We start from the raw sequence: 18787 nt of genomic DNA on the forward strand, positions 1-18787 counted from the left end.
TGGAGACATGCTGGTGGGGGAGCTATGCTGAGGACCAGGAGTGAGAGATGGAGACATGCTGGGGGTGAGCTATGCTGGGGACCAGGAATGGGAGATGGAGACATGCTGGGGGTGAGCTATGCTGAGGACCAGGAATGTGAGATGGAGACATGCTGGGGGTGAGCTATGCTGGGGACCAGGAATGGGAAATGGAGCCATGCTGGGGGTGAGCTATGCTGAGGACCAGGAATGGGAAATGGAGCCATGCTGGGGGTGAGCCATGCTGAGGACCAGGAATGGGAGATGGAGACATGCTGGGGGTGAGCTATGCTGAGGACCAGGAATGTGAGATGGAGACATGCTGGGGGTGAGCTATGCTGAGGACCAGGAATGGGGGATGGAGACATGCTGGGGGTGAGCTATGCTGGGGACCAGGAATAGGAGATGGAGACATGCTGGGGGTGAGCTATGCTGGGGACCAGGAATGGGTTCCTCAGTACTCAAGGAAATAAAGCTGACCACATTTCTTTACTGTCACTGATTATCACAATTCTTTACTGTCACTGATGTTATGACATATGGAACACTTTACCGTTTCAGCTTTGAGTCCTTAGAAGTTTTCTCGTAGTTCTGAGCTGGAGAACGACTTTCAGGACAGTCGCTGCAAGAGAGAGAAATCTTGTGATGAAAAGGGATCTCAATGTGTCATGTTTTCTACAGGAAAGATGGGAAATAGAGTGATGTCGCTCATGTTCTCTAATACTTGTAGCATAGTGTATGATCACAGCCTTGCCGCTGACATTTCTTGGAGATATATGGCTGAGAAACACTGACTCAGAACATTCTCTTCATGTAGTTTAAAACCCTATAGGGTCTCATTTCCTTATATCACTAAGGACCGTCAGCTTATTTATTGACAGAATTTTGTTTTTATCAGCACGGAACTTAGCAGGGACAACACAAACAAGTGTTCCTTTTAAATCAACTGGTGTCAGAAAATTATATACATTGGTAATTTACTTCTAGCCTTCCACTACTTATCAGCTGCTGTATGTCCTGCAGGAAGTGGTGTATTTTTCCAGTCTGACACAGTGCTCTCTGCTGCCATCTCTTTCCATGTCAGGAACTGTCCAGAGCAGTACAAAATCCCCATAGAAAACCTCTCCTGCTCTGGACAGTTCCTGACATGGACAGAGGTGGCAGCAGAGAGCACTGTGTCAGACAGGAAAGAATACACCACTTCCTGCAGGACATACAGTAGCTGATAAGTACTGAAAGACTTGAGATTTTTTTAAAAGAAGTAATATACCAATCTATACCGTGTTTCACTAGGAGTCTTGGAACATGACTAAGGATATATGTCATACAAAAAATATCTCCAAATAGAATGAATATCCTCAGAGAAATCATCCAGGGATGTAGTGAGAATTTGGTTGGACCCCACAGGGGTTTAGGGAAAGCTTTTAGCGTTGGACCATAAATTTTATTTTATTTATTTATTTATTTTCAGTTAAAATAATGTTTTTGGCTAAAAATTCCTAATTTCCACAGACAATAAGTACCAAAGACATGTTATCTAAGGCTATGTTCCCACTACATACAGATGAGAGCAATCAACGGGCAGAAATAATGTTCATAATCAATAATTCCGGCCATAGTTTTACAACAATGGCCGTTGTTTAGCGTTAGACAGCGGCCATTCACTAAAGAACGATCATTGTTAGTACATAGTGGGAACACGGCCTAAGAGTGTAATAAATATTTAAACCCGAGAGGTGTTTGAGGTAAGTTTTTAGCCTTTGGGCATAAAAATTAGATTTTTTTTCTAATAATATGTACATTTATCTCAAAAATACTAATTTCTACAAGGAATAAGTGAAATTGCTGACGCTTATATTCTGCAAATTTCATATCTAAGGTATAAAGGATTTCTTGGTGGGCTCTACCCTCAAAAATGCATGTTATTGTTGCTGGACAGTGCTATAGGGGCGGGGCTTAGCAGCCATTGTGTTCCTTATCTCTGCCCACATCTGTGCTGTAGGCCCCACCCCTTCAGTTACATCATCATCATCGTCTAGGCCCCACCCATTCTGCAGCATCATCAGAATGGGCCGACCTAGAGGCCTAGGCCCCGCCCCCTTCACAGTGTCATTAAAATGGGCCAACCTAGAGACATAGCCCCCGCCCTCTCTGTGACACCCAGATTAGAGGGGACGGGACCTAGGACTCTAAGTCGGCCCATTCTAAAGATGCTGCTGAGGAAACGGGGGCCTAAACGGCAATTACAGAGGATGTAGGGCCTGCGGTGCAGATGTGGGCGGAAATGTGGGGCACGGCAGCCGTTAAACCCTGCCCCACGGCACTGTCCACCAACAGTAACATGCATTTTTGAGGGGAGAGACCACCAAGAAATCCTTTATACTGTAAGATATGAAATGTCCAGAATTTAAGATTAAAGTGACACTGTCTCCCCCTTTCTGGATGAGGACTTCTCTACACAGCTGTGAAGCCTAAATTCTGCAGTTTTTATGCCTTACTTTATTATAGATTTCTTGCTGCTTGGTCCAGTGAAAAATGTTTTTATGGTTAGTGGATTGTGCCACCTGAGCGGGGCTTCACAGTCATAGCGCCACCTGGCCCCACCCACATGTGTGCTGTAGGCCCGCCCCCTCTGTGACGTCATAGGAATATAGGCCCTGCCTCTTTCAGTGGCCGGCCTAGAAGTCTAAGCCCCATCCCCTCTTGGTCAGCCCATTCCTATGGCTGCTGAGGGGGCGGGGCCTATACACAAATTACATCACAGAAAGCGCTGCAACCATGAACCCACACAACGATGAAAAACATTTTTACTGGACCAAGCACCAAGAAATCTGTTATAAAGTAAGGTATGAAAACGGCAGGATTTAGCCTTTACAGCTGTGTAGAGACGTCCTCATCCAGAAAGGGGGTGACAGTATCCCTTTAAGAATGGTGCTGAGAACCGGAAACGGGGAGACAATATCACTTTAAAAATACATTCCCTTTCTAGATGAATGAGCATGAGGAGTTTTGCTATGTGCACTTTTATGGAATGGCTTGTTGTATTAGTATTATACTGTAACTATGCTGTTCACCATTTTGGGTCCTGGGTCGCAGGCTGCTGGCTTAGAGATTTGGAGCTTTCGGGACGTGGACTGCAAGATAGAAGAGAGAAGAGTCATTGATGGTATAAAAATGAAACATTTTTACAATTCTATAGTATACTATCATAGGAGAAGAAGACAATTATATTCCTCTGTAAATATGGGCCGTAGAAAACCATGTCAGTGCACACTATGAAGCGAGCAGCTCCGGCCGCAAGCTTCATAGTGTGCTGTGGGGAGTTCTGATGCGGGTGCTCAAGGATGCGCCTGCATCAGAACCCTGCGGCCAAAAAGATCATCTTTTCAGGGTCATCTTTTCAGAGACCTGCCGCTCCGCGACCCGGCCGGGTCACGGAACAGCCGGTCTCTTACACCATGTGAGCATGGCCTAAGGGCCCTATTCTGCCGGACGATTATGTCTTATTCAATGCGAACGTTTTGCAAACGAGCAACGATAAAAATAGGTCCCGGTCTTATAAAGTGATCAACGATTTCTCGTTCGGTCGTTAATCGTTAACTGCATTTCAACCGAACGATTATCGTTGAACGATTTAACGATAATCTGAACGATAATCGTCCGGTGGAATAGGGCCCTAAGATCGGGCAGTGTAATAGGACCTTAATAGCCTAGGAGTAGTGTTCAGTGGACCTGTCAAACGGTTTGGCTTTGTTAACGGTCTCCTGAATGCTCGCCATGAGATTCCCCACAGCTGCAGGAGGTGCATGCTGCCCTAGGGAGTCCTAGAAAAAATGGATACAGCCATAGACTGCCAACTTCTGCAGACATGGAAAATCGAATTCCAAGTGTTCAGTTTGAAAGGTCCGTTCAACACTACCGAGGAGGTCTCTCACAGAACCCCATTCTGCTTCCAGAATTAGGCTATGTTCACACTACGTAAAAGTACGGCTGTTGTTGCCATCGGCATTGTATGGGTGAACAATACCTATTGTTCTATGGGATCACGGCCGGAGCGTACACACATCGTATGCGCTCCGGACGGGATCCTGCACAGGCCGCAATAACTGACATGTCAGTTTTCTGCGGCCGTAGGAAACCCTGTCAGTTCACACAGTGAAGCGAGCAGCTCCGGCCGCTTGCTTCATTGTGTGCTATGGGAAGCTCTGATGCGGGCGCGCGCTGATGCGCCCACATCAGAGCTCTGCGGCCGGAAAGAACATCCGGGCAGACAGATCATCGGGATGATCCGGGCAGAGACCGGACGTTCCCTATACGTTGTGTGAACATAGCCTAATAGTAGAATTTATATTCACCTATAGGGGTGAGATCTGCGTCATATCACTATCAGTCATTACTCCTACCAAGTATAGCAGTTTTGATAAGAGACATGTACTTGAGAATAATCCCATGTTGTATTGCGGACCTCTGCTATCCTGACAGCAATATTGTCATGTCATTTATAGGCTATAATTCCTGCTGAGTGCTCAGATCACAACTTATCTAGAATGGTCTCGTATTTTGCGTATGTGTAATCCATACAGTGACCTCATACACATCCTACAATTGTACTTAATTATGGACTTTCCAGCACTTTAATGACCATAGTTATCGAGCCGCTGCCATCTAATAGCCTTTATGTACACTTTACATGGCTCATTATTGGGTTTTTTCTATTATTACACAGTTTCTCTATTAACTGATAGCATTCAGTGTTAGCAGACGGTTACTGTAAGACTATAGTAGATATCGGCATTGGTTGCCAATTAAAGATGTACTCTTGTAAAATCTCCAGCCTTCCAGTACTTATCAGCTGCTGTGTGTCCTGCAGGAAGTGGTATATTCTCTCCAGTCTGGCACAGTGCTCTCTACTGCCACCTCTGTTTAAGTCAGGAACTGTCCATGCTCTTGCTCATGCTCTGGATAGTTCCTGACATAGACAGAGGTGGCAGCAGAGAGCACTGTGGAAAGAATACACCACTACCTGCATGACATACAGCAGCTGATAAGTACTGGAAGACTGAAGATATTTTAATAGAAGTAATTTACAAATCTGTATACATTTTTGACATACGTTGATTTTTTTTCCCCTCTGGGGTACCCCTTTAAGAATAAACATTTTATATATAAAAACGGTTGTTAAACTGGGTACTTAGAATGGGTGCACATCTTGTATGGACTGTAAAGAGAATGTGTGAATGCACCTTACACTGTCACAGTGGCGGCCTATAGGAAACTTTACTACAAGCAGCCTTTAGTAATAAGTAATAAGCCTATTTGTATGTTACCTTCCTTTCTCAGGGTGCGGGCTCTTATCAGTGGCAGAGGGAAGCCTGTGGGTGACATAGAGTTTTGTATAGTTTTAGTGATTTTAGTAAAGTTAGTAAAAAAAATAGATTTCATCGGCCAAACATGCTCCCACCACTGCCGGTTTATAAGCTGAAGTCCATCTCCGCCCAGGGACCACCTTTTCCAGGCGGTCCCGGGCGGTATCCCCCCTGTGCACAGAGGTGGCAGCCTGAGGTTTACAAGCGCAGATCAGTACAAAGCAAAACTCATCTGATTCGCTCATTGTGGCAGACCACACAGCTGCTAAGGGGTCCTGGACAACCAAGAGCCCAGACTGCATTGCATCCACCCCCTGCCAGCCTTATACAGGCTCTGTCAGCACATAAGACCCCCTCCCCCCCCCACACACACACATTTGCTGGCTCGCCAGCCTCCCCCCCCCAACTGGCATAAGCCAGTGGCATAGCTACCATAGAGGCAGGCCAGGCAGCTGCTATGGGGCCCATGCTGTTGAGGGGGCCCAAGGATGCACAGGGAAGACAATAGGCGTCCTGTGTCCTTCTGCTTAACGCATTATGTACTGCAGTGTGTAAGTGACCCAAAGTTCACTTACCTGCTGCACAAAAAAGGGGTTCAAAAGCAGAAGACAAGAAGATCTCTGGTTCACTGCTCTGATAACCTGGATCTCTGTTTTCCTGCTGCAAGCTTCGAGGTCAGGGGTTATCAGTGCATGAGCAGAGAAGCAGAGAGCTCATTTTCTTCTGCTTTTTAACCTGTTTTGTGCTGCAGCATGTAAGTGAACTTTGGGTGACTTACACACTGCAGTACATAAGGGGTTAAGCAGAAGGTAGTCCGCTCCTGCACCTTGAACCACAAGGGCTCCTAATGGGCTTTTGCTATGGGGCCCTGGCATGAGCGATGTTATTCAGTCATGCATCGGGGAGTCAGTAGAATGGAGTAGCGCTGTGGGCTTCATTGGACTGGGGATATATGCATGAGGGTAATGGGCAGCCAGGCTGTCCGTGGGGGGCAGGGAGCTGTCAATGCCAGGTGATGCCCTGCCAAAGACTGACCGCGAGGGGGGGGGGATTCATGGGGCTCCATGCCGTTTTTCTGTTGTTAGAAAATAAGAAATAAATAAATCTAGCAACCAGGAGTGGGGAAGGCAGAGGAAATGGATGCTTTACCAGTAAGTACAATGCAGTCTGTAATACTGCTAATGTACTCTTACTAAGATAAAAACCGGACCATTATGGGTAAATGGATTCATCACTGAGATTCGGGCTCCATTATGACTGGAGGTCAGTTCACCCGTAAAAACAGAGCCTTAGTTTGATATATATATACTATATATATATATATTTATATATATATATATATATATATATATATATATATATATATATATATATATATAATATCTCTACCATTCTTACCGTTTCACATGTAACTTCTTTTCTTCTTTCTCCTTTCTTTATATGCAATTAGAGAAGAGATGAAAGGGGAGAAAAAGAGACGTTGTAGTTGTAGATAATATGAAGGACTCCTACCTTTGCTTTTTTTTTTTAACATGACAATTCATATACAATTAAGCAACTTTGCAAGAATAAAAATGTATACAGAATTGTTCTTACAAGTGCTATGCAGACTATGTGTCACCATGGTAACAGACAACAAATTTTGTATACTCTGACCCCTTCTCTCACTGACTTATGGCTAAAGTTATATTCAAAGTATTAAAGAAAATGTATCAATTTCCGTAATACATTTTTTTCCTATATGACCAGGTTGGCGCTGAAGCGTAAGTCGCATTGGTGCCGTCGATTTTTCAAACCGCCACCTGGTTATTGCCACCTCCACCGGTTTCTCGTTATGCAAATAGGGTCGCTCGGTACACTGCAGATGAGCCCGGCGCCCCCTGTGCATCGATATTCCCTCCTCCCAACCAGACTTCATCCTGAAAGAGCTGCATCTCCCAGTTGAGGAGACATTAGGGCTTTGGGGTCGCTGGGCCAGTCTGCAGTGCACCAAGCAACCTTATGTGCATATTCAGAAACCGGCGTAGGAATCAGATGGAAGTTTGAAAAATGGATGGTGGTGCCAGGATCTAACCGCTAGTGCCAACCAGGTAATTTTTTTTAAATTGTACAGTAAAATCAAAAAATAAAGAAAATAGAGGGCCTCACCATTAGTTGTGATCTTCTTTATTTTGGTGCTTAATAGAGATGAGCAAACCTCGAGCATGCTCGAGTCCATCCGAACCTGAACTTTCGGCATTTGATTAGTGGTGGCTGCTGAAGTTGGATAAAGCCCTAAGGCTATGTGGAAAACATGGATATAGTCATTGGCTGTATCCACGTTTTCCAGACAACCTTAGAGCTTTATCCAAGTTCAGCAGCCCCAGCTAATCAAATGCCGATCGTTCGGGTTCGGATCGACTCGAACCCGAACCCAGTTCGCTCATCTCTAGTGCTTAATTAAAAAACACACATTCGGGGCTGATATGTAGGGCGCCAGCTCTAAGATGAATTGAGGCAACAGCTGGTTCGCGCACATGCGCGCTTCTTCGGGCCTACCTAGGTAGGTCCGAAGAAGCGCACATGCGGGCGAACCAGCTTTTACCTCAATTCATCTAAGTGCTGGCATCCTACGTATCAGCCCCGAATGTCCTGTGTGTTTTTAAATTAAGCACTGGAATAAAGAAGACCACAACTAATGCTGAGTGCCCTCTCCTATTTTCTTCATTTTTTGATTATTCTGGACATACATATCTTCTGGGAAAGTAAGCACCAACCAGTGACTTTATACTTTATACTGTGCATCCAAAACTTGCTGTCTACATATAACCCTATGCCGCCTATGTACTCCTATGGTAGTGCCGGTGTCTGTTACTTCTTTTGGATTGGTTTTTGAAATTGTACATTTGCTTTAATGTACATTACATCAGTGTATATGTCAGCTTTAGGGATGAGCGAATTAACAGTACTGGTAAAGCGTTTAGGCTTGGAGATCAGCTAGTCAGCCTGCTGCCTTTGAACTTCATGCCACTCTGCTTCAGATGCCTGAAAAACTGGGAGAAGTTTTCCAGGACTGGATCCAACTTTTCCAGGCACCCAGACCTGAGCGGCATGTAGCAGCAGGCTGACAGCCGACCACCCAGCCTAGCGAAGTGCTTTGCTTCACTACTACTGTAAACTCGCTTATCCCTAGTCAGCATAGTAAGAATAAAGGCATGCATGTAAAACAGTCTACCCTCACTGGGCCTATTGAGTTCAATGGACTGAACATAGTCTAGTAGTGATTATGTTTTAGTTCATGTTCAGACATATACTGCCAGGGACAATGAAAAAACATGGTTGCAAAAGTATGCATAGCTTTTACTAGTTTTGTTGTCTTTTATTTCTTACTTTTCATGATCAACCTTGGTAGGAGAATGCACAACCGCACCAGCAGGGGCTCCATTGTTCTTGTATGAATTTTCTAAGAAATACACAGAAATGGGAAGCACATTGTCGCACTTTTATAAGTGTCTTTTCTGTCATTAAATTTACATAATATGAATATATACATATAAATTTACATAAATATGACAGTAACATACCCAACAGTCTTTTCCAATCTCGGATAATGGATTTGGCAAGCTCTCCAATCTCCTGATCCTTACTTTGCTTCTTTAGCTTATTCACAGTCACTCCAATCCTTGTGCTCTGGAAAAGGGGGGAAAATGTACCTAAGTTTTTTTTTTTTTTTGCACAAACCACCCCTAACCACTTGCCTCTAACAACCCCTTATCGCTAATGGTCTGTGTAGTATAAGTACCCTTAGTATAAGTACCCTTAGGAGGGAGACTGTTACTTGAAATCTCTGTAGCTCCTTCAACAGATCCAGAATACGATCCTGTAATAATTGCAAAGCAAAAATAATTATTGATTCCACAAAGTAATTACAATAGAGCCCCCTGCTCCATCTAGTATTTCCTTTACTACCTAAGCTATCGGCATCATGTTATAGAGCAGAAAGAGCTGATCGGATTGATATATATCTTTATGGGAAAAGATTTTGTTTAAGTTATAATTTATTGATTGAACTCTCTGATGTTTCTATGTCCAGTCCATTGAGTGACCCCGCCCACTGGACTCCTTAACACAGAATGAGCAGGGATTTCAATCAACATATTACTAGTTGTACTGAATCTTTTCCCACAAAGATATATATCAATCTGATCAGCTCTCCCTGCTCTATAACATGATGCCGATAAATTAGACAGCACTGTCTTGGTGACAGGTTCTCTTTGAGACTTGCCTGATATATTTTACCATTTTTGTAGCCTGTCTTTGGACCCATTCAGTTAAACTAAAAAAAGGCCAAAACTTTGCAAAAGTGGTAGTGTATTTCTATAGTTGCTTTAGGCTGTGTGCGTACTATGGGGGAGATTTATCAAACTGGTGTAAAGTAGAATTGGCCCAGTTGCCCCTAGCAACCAATTGCAACCTTTCATTTTCCAAAGTATCTGTGAAGAATAAAAAGTTGAATCTGATTGGTCGCTAAGGGCAACTAAGCCAATTCTGCTTTACACCACATTGATAAATCCCCCCTATATGTCTATTTAGGCTAGGTTCACACACAGTACAACAGAAGCCAAATGAAGTGATCTCTCAACTTACATTGGCCTCAGGATACAATATACAACATACAATTTAAATTTTTGGACCATCGTAACTTGAAACCAAACTTAACATACAATGCTACAGACAGTCCTGATCTGCAGGACATGTGAATAAGTACGTGATTGATCAATAAAAGTAGCCATTTTACTGGTAAAACCCCAGTATTACTAAAGTACCTATAGTGATTGGCTGCCGGTATCTCCTCTGTACACTACAGTGTGATACTACATGTCCTGTACTCCTGTGTGTATCTAGTATCTTCTCTCTACAGTATAGTGTGATACTACATGTCATGTACTGCTGTGCGTCTAGTAACTCCTCCCTACAGTGTAGTGTGATACTACATGTCCTGTACTGCTGTGTGTCTAGTATCTCCTCTCTACAGTATAGTGTGATACTACATGTCCTGTACTGCTGTGTGTGTCTAGTATCTCCTCCCTACAGTATATAGTGATACTACATGTCCTGTACTGCTATCTATTGGGGTGATATTTTACAGCTTCAGAACCAATTACCCGTTTCTCATAGAGTCACGGACTCAACATACAATGGTCGTTCATGAATCGATTAATCACGGTTATTTTGAGTGAAAATAAAACTATGTGTGAGTGATACTATTATCACTTTTACAATCCCTGACGAAGGCAAACGCTTTACTTTGCCGAAGCGCGTTGGTTTTTGAGCCTCTATGGGGACCTGTAGAGGGAGGTAGTGATGTCACTCGGTTACGTGAACTTGCCAGTTGGGTTCGTGCTTTCATCGTTTTCTTTTTTGGGGGGATAAGCTGCCGGCCGGGGCATCCCTATCCAAACAGCCTGGCATCCCTATCCAAACAGTATAGTGTGACACTACATGTCCTGTACTGCTGTGTGTATCTAGTATCTCCTCTCTACAGTATAGTGTGATACTACATGTCCCATACTGCTGTGTGGGTCTAGTATCTCCTCTCTACAGTATAGTGTGATACTACATGTCCTGTACTGCTGTGTGTGTCTAGTATCTCTTCTCTACAGTACAGTGTGATACTACATGTCCTGTACTGCTGTGTGTGTCTAGTATCTCTTCTCTACAGTACAGTGTGATACTACATGTCCTGTACTGCTGTGTGTGTCTAGTATCTCTTCTCTACAGTACAGTGTGATACTACATGTCCTGTACTGCTGTGTGTGTGTCTAGTATCTCCTCTCTACAGTATAGTGTGATACTACATGTCCTGTACTGCTGTGTGTCTAGTATCTCCTCTCCACAGTATAGTGTGATACTACATGTCCTGTACTGCTGTGTGTGTCTAGTATCTCCTCTCTACAGTATAATGTGATACTACATGTCCTGTACTGTTGTGTGTCTAGTATGTCCTCTCTACACTACAGTGTGATACTACATGTCCTGTACTGCTGTGTATCTAGTATCTCCTCTCTACAGTATAGTGTGATACATGTCCTGTACTGCTGTATGTGTCTAGAATCTCCTCTCTACAGTATAGTGTGATACTACATGTCCTGTACTGCTGTGTGTGTCTAGTATCTCCTCTCTACAATATAGTGTGATACTACATGTCCTGTACTGCTGTGTGTGTGTGTGTGTTTAGTATCTCCTCTCTACAATATAGTGTTATACTACATGTCCTGTACTGCTGTGTGTGTCTAGTATCTCCTCTCTACAGTATAGTGTGATACTACATGTCCTGTACTGCTGTGTGTGTCTAGTATCTCCTCTCTACAGTATAGTGTGATACTACATGTCCTGTACTGCTGTGTGTCTAGTATCTCCTCTCTACACTACAGTGTGATACTACATGTCCTGTACTGCTGTGTATCTAGTATCTCCTCTCTACAGTATAGTGTGATACTACATGTCCTGTACTGCTGTGTGTGTCTAGTATCTCCTCTCTACGGTACAGTGTAATACTACATGTCCTGTACTGCTGTGTGTGTCTTGTATCTCCTCTCTACACTACAGTGTGATACTACATGTCCTGTACTGCTCTTTGCCACTCTTTAGCACTGTGCCAGAATGAGTTGCTCCTTGAGGCACCAGTTGAGGGCGACTTCATTTTATTTTTCTGGGACCCTGATGGAACTGTACAGTACCCTGAAAACAGTCCAGTCTTCTACATAGGAAGTAATTTACAGCTTCCAATAGTTCTATCTGATTGCTCTATGTAAGGACTTGCTTTATCTATCTATTGGGGTGATATTTTGCAGCTTCAGAACCAATTACCCTAGAGTCACGGACTCAACATACAATGGTCGTTCATGAATCGATTAATATTATATGTTAAGGGACGGTTCCCTCAACTGTATCACGGTTATTTTGAGTGAAAATAAAACTATGTGTGAGTGATACTATTATCACTTTTACAATCCCTGACGAAGGCAAACGCTTTACTTTGCCGAAACGCGTTGGTTTTTGAGCTTCTATGGGGACCTGTAGAGGGAGGTAGTGATGTCACTCGGTTACGTGAACTTGCCAGTTGGGTTCGTGCTTTCATCGTTTTCTTTTTTTGGGGGGATAAGCTGCCGGCCGGGGCATCCCTATCCAAACAGACTGGGGAAGATATTGCACATATTTGCACCATAATTGGACCCTGGAGCCACTCCCAACTTACCAACTCTCGGCCTGCCATTACCACCAACATTGGAGGACTACTACACCTATGAAGCTTTTATTGCACGACTCATACAGGTACTTTCATCTGTTCCACAGTGATATCTAACGTGCAACTATAAAATAGTTTGATTATTGCATTTTCACTATTACAGCATATCTTACTCACTTTAGTATTTATTTGTAGTACACTTTTATCCATTTCACAGTGAAAAACAGCGTGCCATTATATAAGAAGAGACCTATTATTGCACTTGTAGTACGACAGCACATGTTTACTTGCACTTGGAACTTTAGTATTTATCACTTTAATCATTTTGAAGTCCATTGTTCCATTGACTGCTCCAAAAATGTATTTCTAAACTTTGGAATAGAAAATAGTTTGTGCCAGCTCACTGGTTTGATGTAATCCTTCGGTGCTTATGTAGTGTCCCACCACAGGTTACTCCCTAAGTTATTATCCTACCCAAGTAAAGTAACTCTCTCAGGTGTCACACCAAGTTCTGAGAGCGGTGATCTCCACTCCAGCCACTAGGTGTCTCACTACCCCTGTGCACAGCTGCAGTCTATGGAACGGTTCAGCCTGTGTTTACACTCTATACACTTCTGCACTCTCTCTCACCTACACTTCCTGTCACACAACCCTATATAAAATAGGGGTTTCCTGGTTAGTGGAAAGGAAGAGACAACACTTGTTCTAGAGAGAGAGAGAGAGAGAGAGACAACAACAACATGCGGCTGTGTCATTACAGTGCCATGAAGATTCAAGTAGAAAGGCGCCAAAGCTTCACTCAGAATAGATGGGATGGATTGGAGAAGAGAAGAGACCCTAGGATGGAGCCTTGTGGTACACCAACAGTAAGGGACGAGGAGAGGAGGTGGTGTGGGAGTGGGAGACACTGATAGGGTGGTCGGAGAGGTAAGAGGAGATCCAGGAGAGAGCCGAGAGGGTCCTATTCCACAGGCCGACCAGGGCCCAATCAACAACGAGCATTCGTTTACTGGGCCTATTTCGCGGCCCGACAATCGTTTAGCGAGGGCTGCAGGGACATCGTTACCGATGTCCTTGCAGCCCTTGTTTCATACTTTACCTATCCAGGCTGCAAGTTTTCTGCGCTCCTTCTCCCGGTCCCGTGAGCCACAGCAGCTTCGGAGCTCAGACAGACCGCTCAGCCAATCACTGGCCGCGGCGGTCCCGACCAGTAATTGGCTGAGCGGTCTGTCAGCTCAGACAGGCCGCACCGAAGCTGCTGCAGCACGGGACCGGGAGAAGACCTGCAGCCTGGACAGGTAATGTATGTTTTTAAATCGCCGGCCTCCCACCGTGCACCGCTATTTCACGCAGTGATGCGCGGGTGGCGACCGATGATTTTAGGTTTGAACCTAAATGAACGATCAGCCGATGACACAATCATCGGCTGATCGTTCTCTCTATTCCACGGAGCGATAATCGGCCCAATTTGGCCGATTATCGCTCCGATGAATAGGCCTCTGAGGGATGAAATGCTGCGTTTACACACAGGGATAATTCGCCCAATCGATCGTTTAACGATTTTGAAACAACGATTTGTTTTTTATAACCATCAGCGTTTAGACGAATAAATCGTAAGAAAAATCGTTATTGCGATCGTTTTTAACCCCCTTTCACCGCTGCACAGTAAATTAACGTTGCTGCAGCCTATACCCGACGCTGCAGCAACGTTAATTTACGATCAAGGATAACACAGGCGCAATACAACACTTTAATAAAAATTTTCGACAGACCTCTCCTTTAAATGTGGAGAAAAGTCATATGCGACACCTTTACAGCCACATTTCTTTCTGGCAGAGACACATTATTAAAGCGACTCCGTACCCATAATCTGACCCCCCAAACCACTTGTACCTTCGGATAGCTGCTTTTAATCCAAGATCTGTCCTGGGGTCCGTTCGGCAGGGGATGCAGTTATTGTCATAAAAACAATCCGTCAGCGCTGTGTCTAAGGGCCGGAACGTCCTTCCTCCCCCCCCCCCTCAGCATTAGGAATGATCCAGGAACATTTACTGCTGTTTGAGCTTTGCACAGGTGCATTAACGATCCAGCCCATGTTCATTATACACACAGGTGGGGAATAGGAAGCAATCTGCCTTGAGCATTCCTAATGATGAGGAGGGTGGGGAGGAAGGACGGAGAGGTGGTGCCAGCCTAATGCATATGCAAATGTAAGCCCCGGCCGTTAGACACAGCGCTGCAGGATTAAAAGTTGTTTTTATGACAATAACTGCATCACCTGCCGAACGGACCCCAGGACAGATCTTGGAATAAAAGCAGCTATCCGAAGGTACAAGTGGTTTGGGGGGTCAGATTGTGGGTACAGAGTCTCTTTAAATATGGGCCATTGAATGTGGACTAGTGTGTATATCAAATCGTATAGAACTTCCAAAATCCCTTTAAATTCCAGGTTCTAACAAAACAGGGAAAAATCTATTTTCCATTATTGTCTAGCTTCATTTTCCATTTATCCATATGTAGATACACTATACATATAAAGGGCCATACCTCCTTAGCCAGCATACATGGAAGCACTATCTTCCATGATAGAGGAAACGTTCCGTATGTAAACCACCCTATGATTATGTATAATGTAATAACCAGCATCCTCTATAAGTAGGGGATAATGGGGGGTAATATAGACTCGGAATAATAGCAGCATTGAAGCCCTACTCAGTTCCATTTCCATGTTTATTGGCGAGTTCACGCTACCCACCTACTATACCGACCACCTTTGTTCTCTCGCGTTTAGCCTATTGTGTTCATGATATTTCACTTGTTTTTTCTAAACAATTCTCTTCATTGTTCTGCAACAAACCTGAACAATAAGTGCAATTTAGCGAGTAAGCGGCGTAGCACACGGCGGTGGCTTCTTTCTATACAGGGCCACTGTTATTTGCTGTGTTTTTTTGCCTAGATTTCTCTATTTGGCCCATTACACCCCCCTCTCTCACCCCTCTTATTCACCTGTTCAGTCACTTTCTGCGCCGCTCGCTATTCATATCTTGCACCCCTCCTCTTCTTTACATCTCATGTTTCACATGCTCCCTCTTTCTTAGGGCTGAGCCCACTCACTGCTTCCTTACCAAGCTCTCTTTCTTATATTTTCCAACCCTGCATATTCCCAGATTTTTTTAAACGACTCTTGTCACTTTGTCCTACTGTGTCCTATTCACACTGGTTGTGTTCCAAGACCACTATCACTTGGAACAGTTCCTGAATTAACTCCAGTACAGTACACATGGCACGTAATAAGTGACCGGGCTATCCAGGATTAGAAAAAAACACAGCTACTTTCATGCAAAAACAGCGCCACCCCTGTCCTCAGGTTGTGTGTGGTATTACAGCTCCATTCACTTCAATGGGACTGATTTGCATAACTACACACAAAATGAAGACAGGAGAGGTGCTGTTTTTGTAAGAAAGCGGCCATGTTTTTCTAAGCCTGGACAAGCGTGGTGTATGTATTTTAGTGAGCATAGGCACATATGTTTCTATAGATGAGATGTAGGTCCCTATAGACTACATATAGAATACAGTACATTTACTAATAAAATCTCTCCAGATCTGCAATTCAATAACAATAGTCACCAAAAAACGTACCGTGCTCTGCTCGCTGATCCTCTTCTCCAGCCTCCTGCCGATTCTCAGCAGATCTTCTTCTGTCCCCATATGGTTTTGTATAAAAGAAGTAACTCCAGTATACGTATAGGTGCACCAATCCGTCAGCGTTTGTTTTTGTTACCGAGTTGCATAGTACAGGTGAGGTGGGTGTGACTTTATACTGGTATGACTGGGTGGCTACTGGTTTTGTGTAGTGAGAGTAGTGAAATGTAATTTCCACGTAACACTTGTTATTGTATACATTGGTGTTGTGTGTAGTGTGTCACGCTGCGGGTATACAGCTAGGCTGAGTGTATACAGGCTTGTCTTACTTGGTGCCAGTGTGGTGGGTGTGACCCGAATTATAAATAGTACCAAGGTCTTTGAGCCGGACACAGACGGAGGGGGTGGGCAGTGACAGCTGGGAACACGGGATACTCCAAACACTGCAAGTTCAACAAACCACATGTTGTGTTACTTGCAGCGAGCGTGTCTACACGTGGCGGGACAGTGACCCTGTAACTACAGGTGCTTCACAATTCATAACATGTAATGGCGTCACAATCTATAATACCATACTTCATTGAAAACACCAACAATAATCAAATAGACAAATTACACAAAACGATAATTGGCCCGATCGTACGATTACGATGTGGGAGTAACGATTTTTTTTTCATAACGATCAGCGTTTAGACGGTACGATATAAGCCTATCTCACACATTGGTTAAATCAGCGAACGACTGTTCACACGGAACGATCTGCGAATTTTTGGCGAACGATCAACGACGATTTGAGAACATGTTCAAAGATCAAAATGAACGATTTCTCGCTCGTCGTTTGATTGTTCGCTGCGTTTACACGTACGATTATCGTTCTAATTCGATCGTTATCGCGCAAATTCGCACAATAATCGTTACGTGTAAACGCAGCATTAGTAATAGTTCTTAAAGGGAATCTGCTTGCAGGATAGATGGATCTCACCTGCAAATAGATTCTTTTAGGGGATTGGAAATGCAACCACACTTTTATACATTGGTAGGGTACCTTGGCTCTCCAGCTGTTGCAAAACTACAATTCCCATCATGCCTGGACAGCCAAAGTGAAAGCTTTGGCTGTCCAGGCATGATGGGAGTTGTAGTTTTGCAACAGCTGAAAAGCCAAGGTTCCCTACCCATGATATAGGAGGTCTGGTGCATCATTGAAGTGGTGTCAAAAAGTTATATAGATTTGTAATTTAGTTATATTTAAAGGGGTTATCCAGCGCTACAAAAACATGGCCACTTTCTTCCAGAGACAGCACCACTCTTGTCTCCAGCTTGGGTGGGTTTTGCTGCTCAGTTACTTTAAAGTGAATGGAGCTTAATTGCAAACCGCACCTGAACTGGAGACAAGAGTCGTGTTTTTTTTCTGAAAGAAAGTGGCCATGTTTTTGTAGCGCTGGATAACCCCTTTAAGGGTGCGTTCACACATATAGGATCTGCAGCAGATTTGATGCTGTGTTCAGTTATTTAAATGAAATCTGCTGCAGAAAATCAGCTGCAGATCCTGTAGGTGTGAACGCACCATAAAGATCTCAAATCTTCCAGTACTTATCAGCTGCTGCAGTGATGTATTCTTTCTAGTCTGATACACTGCTCTCTGCTGCCACCTCTTCCCATGTCAGGAATTGTCCAGAGCTTGAGAGGTTTACTATAGGGATTTGCTGCTGCTCTGGACAGTTCCTGACACGGACAGAGGTGGCAGAAGAGAACACTGTGTCAGACTGGAATGAATACACCACTTCCAACAGGGCATGTAGCAGCTGATAAGTACTGGAAGGCGGCCTGCGATTTTTAAATAGCAGTAAATTACAAATCTATTTATTTTTCTGACACCAGTTGATTTGAAAGAAAGATATTTTCAACTGAGTTCCACTTTAATCTTACTTTTTCTGAGGATGTAAATGAGGCGGTTTTGGGGCACTCTCCATCTAACGTGCAGATAGATTTTTTTTTTATTGGATATTTGTTCATCACATTGGACTTGGACTTCTCGCCCTAATAAACCATTGTACCTATGTGTCCTCTGCATTCATCTGGCATCATTAATACTTTAAGACAGGGGTAGGGAACCTTGGCTTTCCAGCTCCCATATTAGCTTTTGTGATGTCCCACCACGGGTGTTCCTTACATGGCACCTGTCGCAAAAGCCATTCACTCAAAGGTTATGCGGTGATGAAGGTATTTATTGCTTTCACCACCAGATGTCAGTATTTTGTCTGTGAACCTGTATATATAGCACATCTGTGGTGAACACAGAGTTACTGTTCTTTCTGTATTGTGTGATCTTGTGGTCCAGTGGAGATACTTCTTTCTCTGCACACTCTCTTCTCCACCACTTACAGGGGCTCTTACACATCCTTGTAGGAGGTAGTCACTTGGTGGGCGGAAGTGCAGGGCAGTTTCCCTATGATTCTTTGGGGAGGAGGACACACAAAGAAAAGGCATCCCTGCTGAAGTTAGCCAGGGCCTGGCTCTGCCAGGACCCCTG

General features: G+C 44.0%; 1 protein-coding gene across 1 annotated transcript in view; it reads right to left on the reverse strand.

Moving 5' to 3' along the window:
• Positions 1–16610, reverse strand: part of LOC138793211 (transcription elongation factor A protein 3-like) — a 44241-nt gene extending 27631 nt beyond the window's left edge. The window contains exons 1-8 of the mRNA XM_069971620.1: positions 16255–16610; positions 9181–9243; positions 8948–9053; positions 8754–8826; positions 6783–6818; positions 5346–5390; positions 3093–3152; positions 572–640 (exon numbers count right to left, since the gene is read on the reverse strand). Coding sequence (XP_069827721.1) covers positions 572–640; positions 3093–3152; positions 5346–5390; positions 6783–6818; positions 8754–8826; positions 8948–9053; positions 9181–9243; positions 16255–16323 — 521 coding nt within the window. The 5' untranslated portion in view covers positions 16324–16610. The remainder of the gene's footprint in view (positions 1–571; positions 641–3092; positions 3153–5345; positions 5391–6782; positions 6819–8753; positions 8827–8947; positions 9054–9180; positions 9244–16254) is intronic.
• Positions 16611–18787: the final 2177 nt, after the last annotated feature.

This window comes from Dendropsophus ebraccatus, chromosome 5 (assembly GCF_027789765.1).
Source record: "Dendropsophus ebraccatus isolate aDenEbr1 chromosome 5, aDenEbr1.pat, whole genome shotgun sequence".
NCBI lineage: Eukaryota > Metazoa > Chordata > Amphibia > Anura > Hylidae > Dendropsophus > Dendropsophus ebraccatus.